General features: G+C 44.3%; 1 protein-coding gene and 1 long non-coding RNA gene across 2 annotated transcripts in view; both read right to left on the bottom strand.

Annotated features, from left to right (window-relative positions):
* Positions 1–20,197, bottom strand: part of FSTL1 (follistatin like 1) — a 51,999-nt gene extending 31,802 nt beyond the window's left edge. The window contains exons 1-2 of the mRNA XM_082624260.1: positions 20,064–20,197; positions 19,846–19,902 (exon numbers count right to left, since the gene is read on the bottom strand). Coding sequence (XP_082480386.1) covers positions 19,846–19,902; positions 20,064–20,066 — 60 coding nt within the window. The 5' untranslated portion in view covers positions 20,067–20,197. The remainder of the gene's footprint in view (positions 1–19,845; positions 19,903–20,063) is intronic.
* On the bottom strand, positions 5,401–6,785 carry LOC309805905. The gene is made up of 3 exons (XR_014294327.1): positions 6,176–6,785; positions 5,709–5,824; positions 5,401–5,474 (listed from the first exon to the last, which is right to left on the bottom strand). It is a non-coding gene; the product is annotated as an uncharacterized lncRNA (long non-coding RNA).
* Positions 20,198–21,639: the final 1,442 nt, after the last annotated feature.

Raw genomic sequence — 21,639 nt, 5'->3', positions numbered from 1 at the left:
GTTCCTGGCAGTTACTTAGCAATCATGGCTGGTCGTAGCCCTCTCCTCTCAACCCTGGTTCAAGGTTGGCAGCCACTGGGGCCAATGTGCCTTATTTACCTGGACCTATACCCCGACAGGTTCTGGAAAATGGGGCTCAAAATCTCTGAGCTTAATGTAGAGCTTCCCCAAGATTTTTGGGTGGCAATTACGACCCTTAATCATCAATTAAACTGCTGCTCTCTGCTGGGCAGGAGTGTCAGGAAATTCCAGCACCCACTGCATGTTTCCTGGGTTTTAATAGTCCAGTTTAGAGGAATGTTAATCTTTCTGGAACGAATTAAGAATTACATAAAATCAATCCTTTTGAAAAAAGCTACACTCCAAACACAATTTAATCTGCACTTCCTTATCATTGTCCAGAGTGGAATTGGACAAAACCTATTTTGGAGAAAGTCAGCAAAATATGGAATAATCAAGCAACAAAATACCAAACATCATGCTAGATGCTAGGGACTCAAGGAACAATAAAGCATAGTCCACGTCCCGAAGCTGGTGACAGTTTAGATGAGAAGATGGAATTTTAAATAACAGAACAACACAATCTAATAAGAGCTAAGTCAAGACAATGTGTGGCTAAATGCAACATATGGTTAGGTGACAACTGTCTACAGCAGTGTTGTCCAATAGAAATATAACACCAGGCTCATAAATGAGTTAAATTTTTCTAGTAGTCATATTTTATTTTATTTTTATTTTTTTATTATTTTTTATTTTTTTGCGGTACGCGGGCCTCTCACTGTTGTGGCCTCTCCCATTGTGAAGCACAGGCTCCGGACGCGCAGGCTCAGCGGCCATGGCTCACGGGCCTAGCCGTTCCGCGTCATGTGGGACCTTCCCGGACCAGGGCACGAACCCGTATCCCCTGCATCGGCAGGCGGACTCTCAACCACTGTGCCACCAGGGAAGCCCTAGTAGCCATATTTTAAAAAGCCAAATGAAACAGATAAAATTATTTTAATAATTTGTTTTATTAAGCCAATATAGCCAAAAGGTTACCATTTCAGCATGTAATAATTATTAATGAGACATTTTACACTCTTTTTTTCATACTAAGTCTTTGAAATCCGGCATATATTTTATACTTACAGCACATCTTAATGGGACTGGCCACATTTCAAGTGCTCAAGAGCCACCTGTGGCTAGTGCCTTTTCCTACTGAACAGCACAGTTCTAAACAGTAAGTTCTGAGTTCTGACACATTGCTGAGAGCTGAATCAAGGAGGAGAGTTTATATAGAAAGATTAAGACTTTAACTGGGAATGTTTTAGAAGTGGTGTGTATTATAGAAGTCAACAGATATTATCTGATCACACGGGGAAGGCAGCATGCTGGGCTGCGTCTGAGACCAGGAAACTGAAAGAATACCTAGTCCTTTGAAAATGGACAGGCATCATGGGCACTTAAGCCTAATTCTGACTCAGCTTTCAATGCCTGTGGACAAGGCACTTCACCCTCCTGGTCTCCTCTATAAGGAAGATAAAATGTTTGCTACCTCCTGTTTTAAGACTGTATGGCTTATCTCATGAAACAGTGTTAAAGGGCTAATTAAACTACATATTTTGAGCCTTCTCTTAACTACTTAAATCCGCTTTTTTTTTTTTTTTTTTTTTTTGCATAGAAGTCCATGGACAACTTTCACAATGAGGTGGATATTTCTCAAAACTCTTTTTTTCATTTTTCCGCTCTACTGATATACTTACTCTGTTGCCGCCAGCTTTCAATAATATCACACACACACACACACACACACACACACACACACACGCACTTTTAGTGCCTTGAGATTAAAGTCAATGAAAACATGCACATTCTATTCTTCTTGAGATATTCCTGCCTTGCGTTCTTTCCTTGGAGCAGTTGGGAAGCCAGAGCTTGTGGGGGAAGGAGCTGCAAAACCTACTTGTGCTGGCCAATCAGGCCTTAGCTGACAGGAGGCCCACTAGTGAGAATGTGCCAGGTATCCTGCTCCATTGTAGCAAACTCCCTATTTTTGCAGAGATTAAAATCCTGTGAGACCCTTAAGCTATACCAACAATGCACAAAGACCTCCTTTTCTGTTCATTTTGTTTTCCCTAAGGACTGCATTAGAAACTCTACCCCAAACCCACTAGCTCAGTAACTACACACAGATTATCATTTGTGGTAAAAACATTCCCAAGTATTATGTGGCGGTATAGTTCTTAAAGCTCTGTTCTCCTTCATTTTTAACTGACTGAACACGAGAGAAATGCCACACACTGAACTGACTTCACTGAAAAGTGGAGCAAGATGCAGCGGAAGTCGGGAACGTGGTCTGTGGGTCAACCGCAGGAGAGTTTAGAGAGTAAAACTGCAGATGAGGGGCTGGTCTGTTCCCTGGGACTCCACTCACTGTGCCTCTGGTGGAACTTTCCCCAGGAAAGAAGACTTCTCTGAGATCTAATATGGAAATCCAGAGACATTGTTTTATCCATACTGGGGACATCAAAGTTGCCATTCAAATGAAACAGAAGAACAAAAGCAGAAATCCTCCCAAAAAAGTAAAGGTCTCAGCAAATGGTGAGGTCAGAAGACAAACTGACCAGAGGCCTTGGGGCAAAGAATCACTGATAACAGAATTTAATGCTTTATTTTACATTCCTTGGGACATTTGCTTACTCTGGGAATGAGGCCCAGTTAAATCAGAATTGCTGATCATGGAAAGAAAGAATAAAAATATTTACTATTCAGCTAGTGTCTGTGTAAATTCCAACTTTACCTGGACCTGAGAGAATGAGAATCCAGGTTTCAGACTAAGCAAGCCCAGCATTACTACCATGTCCAAGGTTAAGCAAAGTGTTGATGGACACGTGCTATCAACCACCTTCGCAGGTGCACAATATACTTGCAGAATCTGGCACAGAAATGATTGAGGTGGGCAGGATACTATGCATCTTCTCATACTGCAGATGAGATATTAGAGTGCATTGATCAATACATTTGGCCAGTGGATTAATTCCACAAATTACTTACTGAGCACCTACTATATGCTAAGCTCAGTTCTAGGTGCTGGGGATTCATTGGTAAAGGAGAAAGAAGGGCTCTGTCCTGAAGGAGTACATATTCTAGAGGGAAGACAGTGAGTAAGCACAGATAACAAGATCATTTCAGATTGTGATGAGTGTTTAGAAGAATATAGAGTAAGTTTGACAGAGAAATCTGGGAGAGAGATCACCAGTTAGATCGAGTGGTTAGGAAACACTCTTTTGAGCTGAGACCTGAGGGATGAATGGAGCAGTTCACACAGAAGGAAAGTGTGAAGGTTCTGAAGCAGGGTGGAGTTTGTCATGTTCCTGGACCAGGAGAAAGGCCACTGTGGCTGTGACACAGGGCCCAACGGGGAGAGCAGTGAGAGGTGAGCTAGAAAAAGCAAGCGAGGGCTGGAGCATGTAGGGCACGGGTAAGAAGTTTATATTTTATTCTTTTTTTTTTTTTTTTTTTTTGTGGTACACGGGCCTCTCGCTGCTGTGGCCTCTCCCGTTGCGGAGCACAGGCTCTGGACGTGCAGGCTCAGTGGCCATGGCTCATGGGCCCAGCCGCTCCGCGGCATGTGGGATCTTCCCAGACCGGGGCACGAACCCATGTCCCCTGCATCGGCAGGCGGACTCTCAACCACTGCGCCACCAGGGAAGCCCTATATTTTATTCCTATGAGATGAGGGCTAGTGGAGGGTTTTACATAGAAGAGTGACGTGATTATATAAGGGCTTTATGAAGATTGCTCAGGTTGCTGTGCAGAGAAGTAGATGGAGAAAGCTAGAGGGCAAAGGGGTAGAGCAGCTAGGATGCTACTGTAATAGTCCAAGTACAAAATGATGGTGGCATGGACTAAGGTGGTGGTGATGGAGACAGAACAGTCAATAGAGAGGTGATATACTCTGACAGCAGAGCCGACAGAATTTGCTGATGGACTGACTGGGTATGGATGGGGCAAGTGAAAAATTGAAAAGAAGATTCCTGGATACTTCAAGATGTTAATAAAAAACCCCAGCCAGTTCTAGGTAGGTATAGACATGGACATGCCAATGGTCCAGTCTAGAGTCAGGCTCAGAAGAATCTTCTGTCAGACTGGCCCTGGGATCCCGATGAGTCCCATGCCTTCTTCATGAAATTGAATTATAGTTTAGGAAGTGAGTTCAGCAAGCTCACTAAGACCTGGGGTAAACAGACTCTGCTTATGGAAATCTGTCTAGAATTGACCCATATTTCCAAACTGTTCCACTAGTCTTTAAATATTTATGGTTTTTTTTTTGTTTTTGTTTTTTTTTTTGCAGTGCTCAGGCCTCTCACTGTTGTGGCCTCTCCCGTTGGTGGAGCACAGGCTCCGGACGTGCAGGCTCAGCAGCCATGGCTCACGGGCCCAGCCACTACGCAGCATGTGGGATCTTCCCAGACCAGGGCACGAACCCGTGTCCCCTGCATCGGCAGGCGGACTCTCAACCACTGCGCCACCAGGGAAGCCCTACGGTATTTTTCGAAATGGTTTTCTGTGGTGAAATGTCTGGAAAACATTGCTTATAGTACTTTCTTTTAGAGAGGAAGATAAATAATGCACATGAACGTTATAAGGCTCTGAAGTCTTGCAACTAAAAAACCATTTAACCAAGCACACATATTAACATCACTCAGTACTCAGTTTGAGAAACATGGGTTTAGGCTCTGTATGTCTCTCCCTGTGGCTCTACTCTCCCCTGGAATTCAAGCAACAACAAGAGAATAGCAGCTACTATTTATTGAACACTTACCTTACGTAAGGTACTTTGTATCATTATCTCCCTTGCTATACACACTATATACAGGTGCTGTTTTAACTTACAGCTTGTGCATTATCATTTGCTGTTGTGAGTTTTGCTTATGGTCCATACATTCATTTCGTAAAAACAGTCACCTTTCTTTTCTAATCGTATATATCAGCAGAGTTCACTCACAGTATTTCCTCACAAAGCATTTAAGATAAAAACCAGACATTCTTCACTTTATCACCCCTTCTTCCTTTACGTACCCAACTATAGCTAACGGTGAGCGTCTCCCACCCCCACAACTGCCTCCCTCCTCTCCCTGCAGTCTTGCCCAACACTACTTTCCTTCTTCCTATTTACTCAACCCATTTCTAAACAAGAAACTGTTTTAGGACAGTTCCATGCTTTGAGCACCCTTGGCTTTAGAATCCTTTGTCTCTCCCTCAGAGAGAATGTCATGACTTTCTGAATATGGCTGTTGTCACATGTAAATCCACAGACTGGTAATGTAGAGACCATAATAGTCCTCAGCTGCACGGAAGACACACACACACACACACACACACACACACACACACACGCACGCACGCTCGCTTCACCAACCTGGTTAGAGAGAAGACTTTCCTGGAGTTAGACAGATCATTGGGGAATGAGGAGGTCTTTGCACTCCAGGCCACTGTAATGTGAGTAATTATGGTCACTAAATTACAATGCTATTTACCCTAGACCAAATAATGATAGCATTACTTAGGAAAATAACCCAATCACCAACTCAAAACATACCCCCGGGGAGGAACCCAGCTTGCTCTCTAATTCACACAGCAATTCGATGAAGCAACTTAGGCAAGAAATGAAGAGCCTTCTGTTTGATCAGATGTGTAAAGGGAATTTAGAGGGAAAATGCAATTACCTAAGCTGTCAAATGACCAACATAGCAGGGTTAATAATCCTCAAGCGTTGGTTGTTCTTACAGGATTTCATATCACCTTCATGGTTTCTTTATTTTTATGTAAAAAAAGAGAAAGCCTAGATAGGGCATATAACAAACAAAAAAATACAGTTTCTTATTATCATCCAGGTTATATTATACCCGTTCTTTTATAGAAAACAAAGAAAAACACAAAGACTCTTTTCCAGTTGTATTTCTCAGAGAGAAAACCATTAACTTTTTAACTGCCCTTTAAACAATATGGCCCACAGACAGCTTAGAAAATTTTATTAAGAAATAAGTCTGCAGTGAGTACTGAATTTACTTTACCCAACATTTAGCAAAGACTTGAATGTCTGGCCTCTGCTCAAAACACATCCCAATCCCATTCTCCCTTCTAGTCCCATCCCCCAGGAAAGGAAATTGAGAAATCCCAAACAAACTCATACCTGAAGAGGATATCCTTGTGCTGGGGTTTTCTTTGATCATTAGCCAGCCCTTGATGCCACGCAGAAAATTACTCTTTTGTTGAACATGATACAGACGCCAATTAATGCATAAAGTGAAAGGCTTTACCCTTAAAATAAAGAGCTAAACTAGGAAGTCTGCTTCTCTGCATGTGGCTGCTGGCAAGGCCAAGGCCACACAGGCTAAGAAATGAAAGAAAATAGAAAATGCCAAGGACAGAAGACTAGAGGAGGGGTAGGGGGGACAAAGCACAAATGAACAGATTCCTGAAAGATCCTAAGGACTCTAAGGAGAAGCCAGGTGAATTTCCTGCTTCTGATGTAGACCTCAGCCTGCCCCAATTAATTGTAGCATTGTAATCACAGCATATGGTGAAGACCCAAGGATGGGAATGCCCTTGGAAAAGTGAAGCTGACCGTTCTGAGCATTTGTGAATTCTGCCACCATTCGCAAGCAGGTTTTGTGAGCTGGGTTGGGCCCCCCAGAAGCCACACCTGGGTCCTCCTGATAGGGACCCTGACAATGACGGGAACTCTGGTATGTCTGAGTCTGGGCTCAGTGCGGGCATCTGGAATTCTGCTTCAAAAGTTGTAGCTGGGGCCTCCCTGGTGGCGCAGTGGTTGAGAGTCCGCCTGCCGATGCAGGGGATACGGGTTCGTGCCCCGGTCTGGGAGGATCCCATATGCCGCGGAGCGGCTGGGCCCGTGAGCCATGGCCGCTGGGCCTGCGCATCCGGAGCCTGTGCTCCGCAACGGGAGAGGCCACAACAGTGAGAGGCCCGCATACAGCAAAAAGAAAAAAAAAAAAAAAAAAAAAAAAAAAAAAAAAAAAGTTGTAGCTGCTCTAATAGAAATTCCACACTAGTGTGTCAATTTCACATTAAAATCTAGATGAGCCAGGTATCGTGGTGAGTCATCAGGAATTTTAAGTTCTCCATCCATTTTATTTTTCTCTGTTGCAACTGTTAGGCCATAAACTTGAGTCCTTCTCCGAAATGGAAAATATGTCTATTTAGTGTGACCCTAACAAAAACTAGTAGGACATGCTAGCCATAGAATTTGAGAAGAAAAACATACTTCTTTTTCTTGGAATGAGGTAGGGAATGAATGAATGAATGAATGAATGACATACATTGATTAAGTTAACAAGCAAACTTCACAACCACAAAAATAAGCACTGATCTGTATCACCAGGCTCAGAAAGAAATCAGGACATTATGACAGAAGTTAAGTACCAAACTGGATTAAACACAACAATCAAATTAAGGGAAATTTAATAACATATATGCTTCTCTTCTTTGGTTTCCACAGGAATTTGTTTCTGTGAGGGGAGTGTATTTGTCAGGGGAGTGTATTGTAGTCTATAAGTAGATGGTCACATTCTCCAAGTAGTGAAACTTAAGTCAGTTAAGTAGTAAAATTTATGGGTGTGTCTGTGTATATAGTCTACCCTGGAGCACAGCCAATTTGAATTCAATTCTGACACTGTACAAGTGGCCTTATTAGGAAAGCCACAGACAGCACTGGGCTGGCCCCCCATTCAGAACCAAAAGTCAGCACAGTTTAGCATACTGGGATTGTCTAGTGGGATTCGGGAACTAGAGTGCAGTTAAGGTACCAAGCGTTAAACAGGACTAAAACATCTGCACTGGCCTCTGCTTCCTTACTGCATTCACCCTCTCAAGTCACTTGATTTAACCACTGAGGTCAAGGCCAAAGAGCAGTGCCCTCAGCTGTAACAAGAGCCCTGAACTGATTTAGAGAGAAGGCATGGGGACCAGGGCAGGAACTTCATCAATTCCTGTTGAGGAAACCAAGGATCCTGGTCATGGCCCAGGCAACATGGGGAGAAGGCAAGAAGAGTTCTGGAAAACAAAATAGGGTCCATGCAACGCTTTCAGACAATGATTTTTGTAAGCTGTTTCAATATTGCATCATTATTTTGAAAAGAAAACGTGAACACTTACAAAGGTCAGAAGAAAGCTTTGTTTTTGTTTTTTTGTAAGTTCAGTAAAAGCTCAAGTTGCACGTTTTGGAATCCTGGGTTGTCTTCTTTTTTAAAAAAAGATTCCTTGCTCAACCCCAAGAAGACCCAGCATCCTTCATTTCTTGCTCAGTGTTGTGGATTAGCTGCTTTCTAAAGTGGAAAAATCAAGTGATTCCTTTCTGTAGAATAGACAGCAACTGGGATTTCTGGGCATGAAGACTGTTCAGGTGCCACGTGATGTATCGTTTATATTTCATTCAATGCACACAGGAGAAAGCAAGGGACACAAAATGCCTCCTGCTTTTACTTGTTCTCTTTTCCCATTTCTGGGCCAGTTTCTCCCTCAAACTGCTCTTCCTTGGGCCGTCAATTAAGACAAGATCTAATCAAATATCTTAATTCCATTAAGTAGAATACTTTGACAATCCAACCTAAAATGTCTGCCTCCTTTTATATGGGTAGGATTTCAGAGCTGGGTTTGAGAGCTCCCCTACTCTAACCCGCGTATTTTGCAGATGAGGGGCCCAGTGACTTGCCCAAGTTCACTCCACCAAGGACAGCACGAGGCTCATTACCTGGGTGCCACTGTCTGTCCTGGGTTCCCTCCAGCCCATCTCTGGCTAATAAATGGAGGCTTGTTGGAAGCTGGCTCAAATCACGGAATCTCTGTAAACTCAGCCACAGCTGCAGCCAGCACTGCTGATATTTTCTCAACTCTGAACCTCTCAAAACAGCTGAATCCTGACGGTCTCATAAATTCATTCACCTGCTTCTTACATGGGAGGCTCAAGCCAGTCCCCTGAGACAGTTTAAGGCTAACTAAGAAAACGGGGGCGAGGGGGGAGGGAATGAGTGAAGAGAGGCAACCCAAGTCAGAGCTGCAGAACTGTGCAGACTGTGCTGAAAAGGCTCACTGCCAAGCAGACACTGTCTAGACTTTAACCGGCCTCTCCAGAGGGGGGTGTGGGGAGGAGGGGGAGTAAGGCCAGAAAGCCTGCTTGCTTTTTATTCAGCTAATGCAAACACATGACACAACCTCTGACAGGCTCCAGGCTGGGAGTTCACTCAGTCTAAGACGTTTCTTTCTCGGCGCTGGAATTCAGCTGTGGGCTGAGGGAAGTTGCGCTAATCCAGCAATCCAGGGGAAGCTAGGAATGCTTTTCTCAATTCCTGGGGAATCATAGTTCCCAAACTAGATTGAGTTGGGCAAGGGCCAAAAGTAGCACATTTTTGGTTGTAAAAGGATAGATTTTTTAAAATTTCCATTTGTATCATTTTAGGTAATCCATGAGGAAAATCCACAAAAATACAGAACTGGCTTTTGATGGAGGCCTGTTATGAAAGCTTTCTAAGACTCTGAATGATATCAATTTACAAAATGTACAGAGGAGAAATGGCCACCATAGTCGAATAAGCATCTTATATCTGAGAGGAAATGTTGGGTCTGGGAAGCTCTGCACATCAGTTAGAAAAAAGGTGGTTCTCCCTCTGGGTGGGCAGACAAGGCCCAGGACAGGGCACAGAGACTGGTAAGCAGAGTGCAGGATGGAGTCAGCCCAGTTGGCTCCCTTGGCCAGCCACTTTTGTGCAGTCGACAGTCTGAACAACCACACCCAGACACTTAGCTGGAGTCTTAGAGCTGTCTTGCAGTTTGGTCTAATTCAACGTGAAATTGTTGTGAATACATCTGAAGGACAAAGAAACTGTTTTAAAGCAGCTCGTGAGTCACTGACCATTATGAGGCAAGTGCTCTGATGGAACAACTATACTGTACTTCAATGTGGGTCAAAGAAGCACCTGGACCCAAACCAAGTTGAGGCCATGCCCATGTCGATGTGGCCAGAATGACTGTGACCAGGCCTCAAGTATTGATCCAGGCACTTGCAGCTGATAGAGTATGAAGAGTTAAATGACAGAGCCTAGGCAGTTATTTTTGAGTCCATATCACCTAGAGAAAAGTTGGTCTTTGCTTTGTTTTCAAAGTCACTTTCAGAAATAAGACTCAGTGGACCTTAAGCACACTTGAACACAGAGTATTTGCCTTCCTTGAGAGTTGGAAGTCCTGGGTTTGTATCCTGGCCTTACAATTTACTAGGTGACTGATTTGGGGTGACTGACTGAATCTTCTGAGCCATGGTTTCTTCACTGATAAATGAAGATTACAGTAACAACATCATCATGTTGTGAGAGTTAGATTAAGGCTCTTTCCCTCTCTCTGCTGTTGTCTGGCTAACACCACTCATATTTGGGGCTCAGCTTGGGGGCACACCCTCTCTGAGGCCTTCCCGCAACCCCCAGTGCTGGGTTACGTTGTCACCCCTGTCCTAGCATTTACCATGCTGGGTCACTCCACCCTGTCTGCCTCCCCCGGTGGACTGCAAGCTCCTTGGGGACAGGTCTGTGTCTTAGTCACCAGCATTAACTCAGTGCCTGATAGAGAACAGGAAACGTTTCCTTCCTTGAGTTTACTTGGAGAACTGTCCCTTTGTCCCAGATGGGTGAAGCAAAATAATGCATCAAGATTTTGTGCAGCGTTCTCTCTGCATGAAATGTGAACCTGGTGCTCTGTGCGTGTTTTGGCAGCTCCGAAAAATGCAGCCCAAACACTCCACGATGACCTCTCTGTTATGGTGGAAGAAAGAGATGAGAAAGAAAAGGAAAGACAAGAAGGCAGAGGGAAAAGATGAAGAGAGCAACGCAGGGAGCAATAAAGAGACCAGGCTCCGGGGCCTGGGAATTGGTGGCCACGTGAGGCTGCAGTCAGGGCCGGCTGCCAGACACAGCAGCGCCCAGCAGAGGACTCCAGTTTGTGTGCAAAACACCCAAAGCACCGCCTTGGTTCCCAAACGGACAAATCAGCCTGCTCCAGGAATACGTCCTACCCTGTCTTTGAGAGAAGGTATTTATTTTTCAAACGGTGAAAGCAAAGGGTTCTATTCCTTTGCCTGATCATATTTTCGAAACCCCAAATTGAGGATTTGTGGCATGGGAACAGGCTGTGCTACGGGGACTACAGCAAGAATATGCGAATGACAAATCCCACAAAAAATCCAAGATACCTGCTGGCCACCTCCATGCGTAAGAAGGGTGGACACAGGAGGAAATCTGAATCTGGAAAAATTCCAGAGGAGTTTTATCACCCATCTCTTTTGCCTCTTCTCACTCCTCTTCCCTTTCCAGTTCTCTGCCTCGTTCACTGTCTTCAGGGAAAACCTATGCTGGCTTACAACGTGCACTGCCTGTGCAAGGAAGGTGCTCAACGAGGCCTTAACTCTTTTCCCGGAGGAATGACAGAGCTGTGGCTTCACAGAGGAAATGCTGGAAGTTTGAAGGCAAGATTGGCTCAGTAGAGGCAAGGGTTCTGATATGAATTCTGGGCGTCAAAGCATCCACTGAAATAAATATTCTAGTTGCCTTTTAAAAGGTGATCCTTAATCTCTGGAGAGAATGAAGGAAGCAAGGGGAGTTCTGCCAGCCATGAGCACATGCGAGTGTGCAAACACACACACACACGCACACACACCATAGCTTTTGGAGCTCTTCCAATAAGTAGAGATGCCACAAGCTTGATAATAATAGCTAACATTTACTGTACTCCGTGTGCCAAACCACTCTTCTAATTGCTTTACATGGAATAGCTTACTTGATTCTCACAACTAACTTACGGGGTAAATACTCCATATTAAGCCCATTTTATAGATGAGGAAACAGACCCAGAGAGGTTAAGTAACTTCCCCAAGTTCACAGGGCTAATAAGGGCTACGCTAGGATTTAAACTCAGGTAACATAGCTTCAAGGCCTGAGTGCTAAACCATGACGCTATACTTCCTCTCAACGATAAATCAGTGAACAGAACCACCACCTGAGCCAGTGCACAGGCTGTACAAATACAGACCATGCCTAGTGAATGTTAATGTGTAAGCTGAGAATTCTCTTGTTGAAATCATTACAGTTAAAAATACTCTTTATCAGTGCCCAGTAGGGACTCTTAAGATGCACTTCTTTTTTGCAAGTGTTGACTGTGTGCTATGAGGAGAAGAGGCTTTTCTATTATCTAATTGGATTGATAGGCAAGAGAGACATCTAGCCATTATTCATTTTACAAATGAAGAAAGTAAGCTCGGGGAGGTAAAGAATTTGCTCATGGTTTCACAGCTCGACAAGGCCAGAATTCAAACCTATTCATTACCCCAAAGCCCTTGCTCTTAACTGAGGCTGCAAGTCAGAGGTATTAATTAGGTGGCTAAGGTAACATTAGCAAGAAAAGGGCAGAGCAGGAATTCTAAATCAAGGACTCTTTCACTATGTTCTTCTTAATAATAAGAAAGTTCTGTAACAGGGTCCATGTGAAAGGTAAGGCTTGGAAACACCCAGATATGAGAACAAGAGAAGAGAATGAAGAAAGGAACTCAGTAGAAGGCTTGAGTGACATGAAAACAAGAAATAAGAGAAAAGCGCTAGCACTCCAGGAACAGACACAATTTCAGATGAAGTTCCACACAAAAAGCTGCCACCTACTGGACAGACTGGTCAAGTGGTCAAGGTGAACAGCCTGAAAATGGCCCCAGCAGCTCCCATGGAGCCTCTCAAATTCTGAGAAGGCATCCATCCCACAGCTGCATTTCAGGGATTTCTGCACCAGCAGCAAGAGATGAGGAAGGGGGTGGTAATTTCTGTGAATGCCATAGATTTGGCCCCCTAATGGCCAGGTCCATTTGAGTTGTACAGTAGCTATGGTGGTAGCAGCTACTTCAGAATAGGGACCAATATGGTACTGCTTTTAGTTCCACACTATTCTTTTTTTTTTATTATTTTTTTTTATTTTTTTTTATTATTATCACACTATTCTTAATAGCAGTATATGTGCAGAGTGACTGGTATAACTGGCACTGCTGTAGATCAATAAATTACATTCATTTACTATCACTGAGGGACAGAATGACAGACTGTGGACTAAGACAAATTTTGCCTCAGACACAGGATTTTAAATCCTGAATACGATAAAAAGTAGTAAAAGACATTTTCCCTACCTCAAGCCAATTCAAGCCAATATCCCATGCCACACATATGTATAAACCGGGCCTGCAACATATCATGCTTTTGCCGTGTGTCACATGACTTGTTTTGGCAACAGCTTAGTTGGTCACAAATAGTGTCTGGGATTATACAGGAAACATTTTAAAGGTCATAAATTCAGACAATCCTGGGAATAGCTTACTAGTGATGGCTTCCAAATGAGCATATAAAAAGTCTGCAAAGAGATTACATGGAAATCCTCCAACCACAGCAGAAAATGCAGATTTACAGGATATATTTTGTACTCCAACTACCCAAAGAGCTTTCCATTTAGCAGTTTCTTGCCAGGCGGCTGCTAATGCAGAAGCTGTTATCTATGACAGCAGCAGCTCTTAGAGCCTTAGCAAGAACAACTATTTACTCCAGCAGAAGAGCCAAGAAAATTCTCATATTTTTGTTGATGGCCAATATTAGAGTTTGACTTACATGTTTAAGGTGTTCGAACTCATCTAGAGAACTTAGAAGCTTGAGCCAGGAACAAACTGCTGTTTTCTCGACATTTTCATCCATTTGCTACCCTAGTTCCATCACCTATTACCCCATGTTGCTGCTGTTTCATATATCCCAAACTCTGCCTTCTAATCATCTTAATTCTGGCTAAAGATATACCGATGTCTGTCAAATTGGATTGACTTTTCCAGCAGAAAAGGCAAATGTCTTTTATCTCACACACAGAGTAACTGCTAGTGGCTGCCTACAGCATTGCTGAGAAGGATTTTCTAACCTCCTCCAGGCTCAGAAGGAAGAATTCTGATTGATTAGTAAGGTCTGCCATGGGTAAGGGATAGGGTAGTGGTGACATGCACACCATGTTTGCTCCATCGCTGCAGGCGATTTATCATAGTGTTGGGAGGCACTAATTTTCATTGCTTACAGTGTCTAGTAGGCATATCACATACATCTGTTAATTGACTTTGATAATTTCTCTGAAAGGAGGGATGAAGGGCTAGTTTATCTTTAGGTGGTAGAATTATGGGCAACTTTATTCGTTGCTCTAGTTTTTTCTATATTCTCTGAGCTTTTTATGAACATATTTAATTTCCATATTTTATCAGAAAATAACACTTTTTTATTTAAATAAAATAGCATATATTAGAAGGATAAATTCCTCTCAAAAAAGGTGAGATGTCACAAGAATCCTCATGATGGATTTTAAGACATTTTGTCATACTTCTCTATAAATTTTTACATAGTTGTGAGGATAGGCATTGGAGTGGGGGGGGTGTTCTGCTTTTTTATTTAAATGATAATCATTTGCCAGAGCCTTAAATTTTTTGTAAACATAACTTTTAATGGCATATATTGCTGTTAACTCTTAACTCTTCTCCTCTTGTTAGGTATGTAGTAGGTTTTAAGTTTTTAGCTTTCATAAATAATATGATAGGCATCTTATGTAGAGTCCCTTTAAAATAATGACCAGGGCAAAGTGGTCAAATAGAATTATTTGAGTTTCTTTCCTTGATTTGGTTTCTCAGCATAGATTATATGGAGCCCTGAAATATCCATCAGCAAAACAGTCAAGTCAGCTATACAAAGTTTGCTAAAATGAATTCATGTCAATAAAGACTGTGTTTGCTATGTTTTTGTAGCTAACAAGGAAAACAATTTTCTACTGCAAGCACTGTTAACTACAAGTTTAAAATGCTTAAAATAATATCCAAAGTGCAAGTCTCATATGGAGAGGGTTCATTTACCTTTTCATGAATTATTAAAGGTTCATTATTGTTAAAATATGAATTAAAAGCTTGCCAAATGTTAGTAGGGACAGACATCAAGAGACTGGACTAATTAAATGATAATGATCATCAAGTGATGAAATGTAACCTTGATCATACCTATACCTCACTTTTTTCATTTTAACTGTTTCCACACACCCTGAGTTCATAGCCTCCTTACTGTACCAATTCCCTCAGTCTTGATTGGGTGGTGGCTACATGGGTATATTCACATGTAAAAGTTCATCAAACTATACATTAAAGATTTGTGCATTGTACTAATGTAAAATAACTTTAAAAATCAGGGGAAGTCCTTGTTAATGTAAAAAAAAGCAATAATAATAATGAAGATAGTTGTTCATCATGCAGTTATAATATTATACGTTATAGCTGCCACAGTTTAAATCTAACAGCCCACCATTAGACTGTAAGCAACCTGAGGGCAGAGACCATGTCTTGCACTTCATCCATGACTCTGCCCTGTGTAGGGCATGCTCAGCCTACATCAGGGAATACTGACTGATGGGCACCATGAAGGGAAGGCCTGTGCTGTTAATGACTCACTCCTGGAGAAAGCACCCCATGCCAAAGTCACAAGTGACAGAAGATGGAACCTTAGAGAAAAGTATGCATTTGACCTACAGGACATCAGTCACACAGCTTACAAAATGAACCCATCTAAGTATAAGTTGTTTTCAGTCCTATAATATCTGGTGTCCTTAAGCTAATACTATTTGTGGCTACTAGAAATTTCTGTCTGGATGTCCATTTATTTGAAAAGGAGCAGGAAAAAGACACCATGATGTTTTCAATTCTCTGTGTGTGACCACTGGCATTTACAGCTCATCCTTTCCCTGTTCTCCTGGAAACATGTGTTTTCCTGCCTCACTGACTTTGAAGACTTTATTTTCTTGTTTGGGACATTACATTCATAGCAGCCCATGCCCCCACCTCACAGCTCTTCCCAAACTCATTCCTCTGAGCCTGAGAATGGACTCCTGCTTTCCATTACCCAATCCAGAGACGTCTATGGGAATTGTGACATGTCCTTTCTAAAGACATTTTCAACATCCAGGGCCTCAATTTGCAGGGTGCCTGTCCATCTGTTTTGGCTATTCAGCAGTCACTGCCATGTTTTAACATCCCAATTTCTAACAATGGTCTCCAGAATCACAGCAAGGAGTTTATTGCCAAAGGATAAACAAACAAGAGATTATTTTAGTGGTTAATGTTCAAGATGGATATTAAAATCCTAGTTTTTGCTGTAGCTTCAAGAAGCAGTCAGAGGATGTGGGGAAAATCAAGGGAAAATGGGAAAATCACACTCTAGGCCTTCCTGAATCCGCTATTAGAGTAATTCTAAAGAATAAAGAGGAGACCCCACATCTGCCAATAATACCCCTAGTGGTTGCTTAACTGTATGTTGATAATAGGGTATAAATGAGGTTATGAAACCTGGCTTCAGAGGGACAATGCCCTAATAATCTTCTTGCTTATCTGTATAATTGTTATTGTTCTTGCTGCTATTATCTTAAATGATGCACTCACAGTTCATAGGTTAAGTATTCCCTTACTGGAATGAGTGTCCTGTTTGTGAATCAGTCTCCTGTACTTGTGACTTATCATGATAAATTTATAGACCTGGAATGTTGGAAATCAGAGTGCCAGCAGAGATGACCACCAACGGAGAGTGGAGTATGCTTGGGCACTTGCCAATGCTGCCTTTTGGAAGCAGGCAGTTGGGCCACAGGGTCCCCTCCAGCCTGTGGTGTTAGAGTAGACTCATACCCACCACCTCCTGAGACTCAAGGGCACATGTCAACCTTTCCCAGCCTCCACTATCCACCTCTCAGTGAACTGCAGTAATTCTCAATGGGAGGTGGATGGGTAAAGGAAGAGTGAGCAGGCCCACATAACGCCCTCCCAGAAGATTCTGAAACAAGGTAGCTTGCTCTGCCGCTGCAACCCCCCATTCCTCCCTCGTCCATTGCAGATACTAATACATGCTCATCAAGAGACATGTGCCAACACCCCGTTTCAAGTAGACTCTAAAGAGTACATGGCTGTGCGCTCAAGTGGATGGGATGGAATTTTGATGGAGGCTGCCTGAAGTATTAAGACAAAAAGAAAGAAAAAGAGGAAGCAGTCAAAAAATCAACCATGAGGTACCAAGAGACCATGGAAAACATTAAAAATATAACACTTTCCTTAATGAGATTTGTTAATAGTTTCTTGAATCTAACCAAACAGGATTTACAGACTGGCACTAATAATGATGACAACCACCTTTTCTCAAGCTAGGGGCACCTGATTCTAGAGGTCTACTACTATTCCAAAGACTTGGCTTCTTCAACTATCAACATAATTTGTTGTGCAATCACATAGTTTAAAAATATGCTGAATTGAATCCTTGTGCTTGTATTAAATCAAAAAGCACCAAGAAAACTCAGTTTGTTTTTTAAATTTCATTTTAAAAGTTCAACAATATTTGTACGATTTCAGCCCTAAAGTCTACTAAAGTGGATTCATGTCAATAAAAACAGTAAATACCATTACTTGGCTTTGTTTGCTATATGTTGTTGCAGCTAACAAGGAAAAAAAATTCCACTGCAAAAGCACCATTAACTACACGATAAAATGCTGAAAGTAATATCCAAATTGCTAGGGCTAATCTATCTTTTCATTTATTATTATTAAAACACTGATTAAAAACTTGCCAAATGTTACCAGGGTCAGATACCAAGAGATTGTATTGATAAAAAAAATAATCCTTAATAATCTGGAGTCATGAAATGAAAGCTACATCATACCTACTCCTCACATACCCTGAGTTCACAGCCTTCTTTCTGTACCACTTCCTCCGTTTTCATGCCTCAGCACTTCTTGATTTTGCCTCTTTCCCCACGATTTTGCCTTGGGAATTCTGTGAGAGTACTTTCTGCTCTTCCACCTCAAGCAGGAAATTGCTGCTGGGGGAACTTCCTATGAGGGCTAAGCTTTTCCCTGCAATGCACCAGGGGGAGGGGGTGTAGTACAAACAGCTTGGGAGAACAGATCCCAGACCTTGGGCTATAGGGCCTTGTGGCGAGTGAACCTATGGCATTCTCACTTCTCAAATGTGCATTCCAGTTCACAGAGCGATTTCACACACTAGCTGGCAATTCCTAAACCTGCAGTAAAACAAACCAGGGATTCACCACATCCATCAATGGACTACAGCAGCCTTTTGAGGGCAGCAGCAGGGATGGAAGGCTGTTTCACTAAATCAGCCAGTGAAGGATCCTCCCTCAAACTCAAACCCTGGAGAACAAAATGCATTAGAAGCAGATCTGGAGTTCAAGATGAGCGCCACCAGTGGAAGGAGCTGGGTTCAGATCCTTCCTGAGAACTAGCTGTGAGACCCTGGGCAGGTTACCTAGTCTCCGGAACCTGTTTCTTCCTCTGTAAATTGTGGATAAAAAAACTGACCCTACAATGTTCTGGGAAGCTGTAAAAGAAATGAGGCATGCAGCCCAACCAACGTCTGCTATATAAGAAGTACATGGCAAATATTTAGTCCTTGTGTGAGACAGCGGTTAAGAGCCTGGGGTGCGATGCCTGACTGTGTTCAAATCCCACTTCTACCATTTAACAACTTAGGACACTAGATAAATTATGTGACCTTTCTGACTTAAGTTTCCCCATCACTCAAATGGAGTTTTATTACAACACAAAGTAGATATCCAAAAAATATTAGCTATTTTTATTTCATTGTGAGTAAAAACAGCACGTGTTTCCAGATCAACCAAAAGTGTGGTAGTGAATTAAATGAGAGTTCAGTATAATGTGTATTTTTTTGTTGTTAATCGTGAAGACCTTGCAGGCTTTTATGACTTTTCTAGGCAGTCAAGCTGTGATGCTAAGGGTGGGGCTAAACTGTAATACGGAGAAAAAAAATTCAAAGAGGGAGAATAACCACCCACCAGGGAGCTATTTCTTTTGTAATGTACATTCCATTTCTTCTCCCTCATGCTTTTTAATTCCTTCCACATTTCCTGCCATAATTATCAAATGTTTGGTTTCTGACCTCACTTTTCTGGAGACTAGAGCCCAGGGAATTTAGAATTGTTTATTTTCTGTCCATAAACCTTTGAGTTAATGGAGGAGCTTGTGACCGAAGGGTTTGTTGGTTTGTTTGTAGTGTCTCAGGAAGGTCACTGGAGTTGAAAAGAAAACACTACCCAAAAGGCGCTGAAATACTTTGACTGGAAACGCAGAGCCCTCAAAGAGCAGAGCAATGGATCACTCATACTTGCGCAACGCCAGTTTAAGAAAAAAACTGAGATTTTAAAAGGCCGTTATTTGGCTCTGATAATAACGCAAAATCCGAGGGCACTTTACAAAAAAAGAAAAAAAAACAGAATCATCATTTTACTTTATAAAAGAAAAAAAATATTCCGCCCTAAAAGAAGAGTCTCTTGAGATCCCCCGACCCCCCCTCCCCCAGGAGACAGACTCGGAAGGGAAAAGTCTCCAACTATTCTCAATTTCCTCTTAAGTGAAGGAAAGAACTCAGGCGCCTTTTTGAACTCGGCTCCTGCTCCTGTTGCCGTCTGCATCCCAATCGGCCCTGCTCGTCCTCTCTCCCCCTCCCAACTCTCCCTCCATATTAGCCGCGGGGGGGCTCCCGCTGACGGCCCAAACTACTTTTCCTGATTTTAAGGTTTAAGTTTCGTAAGCAGCATTTCTGCTCCGAGCGCCCCCCTCACCCGGCAGATGGAAACTCCCAGTCCTACCCGGGGAGAGCATCCCTGGGACGCACGCACCGCCCGCGCGACGCGCAGACCCCAGTGGCCCCGGCGCCTGAGTTCGGACCTCCTCAGAGGCTCACCTACCTCGGCGTGGACCCAGGCGACCGCCACCAGCGCGAGCGCGAGCCAGCGCGTCCACATCTGCGGAAAAGACAAGAGCGAGAGTGAAGGCACCGGGCCCCGTGTCGACCCCGGAAACTTCCTCGTGCCTCGGAGGCTCGCTCCCTCCGCCCGGCCACCCTCGGCCGCCCAGAGGGGTCGGGCCAGTGCGCTCGGCTCCGCGCAGCGCACCCCGCTCTCACCATGGTCCCGTTCCGGTCTCCGGAGGGCGCGGGGGCAGGCGGCTGCAGCGAGCTCTAAGGGAAGGTGGGAGCTTCGCCGATCGCCAGCCTCAGAGGAAATCCGACCTGGCCTCGCCGCCCCTTAAGACCCCTCCTTCCCCGACAGCCTGCCCCCCAGCTCCTCCCCATTCTCCTCCCCCTTCTGCAGCAGCGGCCCCCGCGGCTCAGGGTTCCGCTCCCTCCTCCCAGCCCCTTGCTACGTCCTGGAGCCCGCGAGCGTCCTGGCGCCGCCGAACCCCTTTCCCGAAACCCAGGCCCCTAGTTTAGCCCCCCGGACGTGGAAGCCCAGGCACAGAGGGGGTGGTCCTGGGGGACACTGCAACAAAGGCGGAGGGGGTGTGGGTGTGGGGAGCCGAAACCCCACCCCCGGGAGGGGCCGCTGGCTTGCTGCAGCTCGGGCAGGCTGCGAGTGCGGGCTGCGGCGGTGGCCAGGTGGGGCGGTAATGCTGGGGGTCCTGGCTCGCCCTGGGGCGGGAACCTGGGGTGAAAGCCCCTAAGCGTGGGCAGCTGAAGTCGCCCTCTATGGCTGATAGAGAGCGGGCCAGAGGTGCAGAGGGACCCCCGCAGCTCCGGGTCCAGGGCATCACTGTCGCCAGAGCTCGAGGAAGGGGGCGCAGGGTCCAGAAGACCAGCCAGCCTGAGGAAAGCTGCTTTGGGTTCAACTGTGGATTTCCTGGGGAGCGGGGAGGGGGGTGGGGGTGGAGGCCATCCTCCTCTGCTGGGAAGATCCTGATTCCAGCGTTTGCATGCAGCCTCATCCCGTCCTTCCCTCAAGCCCAGGAGCGACCGGGGTCCCCGTGCTCTCCTCCTCCCAGCTTCACCTGTGTCCCTACTCCCACCCCGGTCATCCCGGGCACCCTCTATGTTCATACTTCACACCTCCACCAACTTCTTCCCAGAGGTCCTCAAATGTGTGATGCGTCTTTGACAGTGTTGACTCCGCAAATTGCTCCCACTGTAGCTTTTTTCCTACCATGCGCCCGGTGTCCCTGGTGCAGAGAGCAAACCAACTTGACACCTCAGATTTAACGTGCCCAAGGCTGAGACCCACTTCCCACCAGCTCCGGGCCTGCTCTTTCAGAGTGCTCCCTCAAAAACGTTATCTCTACTTCTCAGACTCCAGTTGTGACCATATCCTGGCAGTTTTTCCTTTGAGATCTCCTGTTCATCCTTTCACCCCCATTCACATTTCCACTTCCCTAGGCCAGACCTTCATCCTCCCTCACTTAGGAATTATAGAAACCACCTCTGGTTCCCTCCAGCTCCAAGTTCTCCTCCCCCAGTCTCCACTGCAGCGCACTGCCGTATTATCTCTACATAAACACTGTCTTCCTCGTGCTCTTCCCCAGCTCAGAAACTTAAGCACTCTTCCCACGTCAAATCCAAAAGCCTTTCTTGTAAGTCATCCATCTAACCTTACTTAAGCGACTTGTATGTCCTCTGCTCAAATCAGGCCATCTTCTCATTGTCCTCTGAACTTGTCACATTCACTCTTTTACCATGGTTTGTTGAGTGCCAACGGTTGTGGTCTTAGGGG

The sequence above is a fragment of the Mesoplodon mirus genome (genome assembly GCF_964341445.2).
Source record: "Mesoplodon mirus genome assembly, chromosome: 6".
NCBI lineage: Eukaryota > Metazoa > Chordata > Mammalia > Artiodactyla > Ziphiidae > Mesoplodon > Mesoplodon mirus.
Note: the sequence above shows the minus strand (reverse complement) of the source record. Positions and strands in the feature narration are given on the sequence as shown.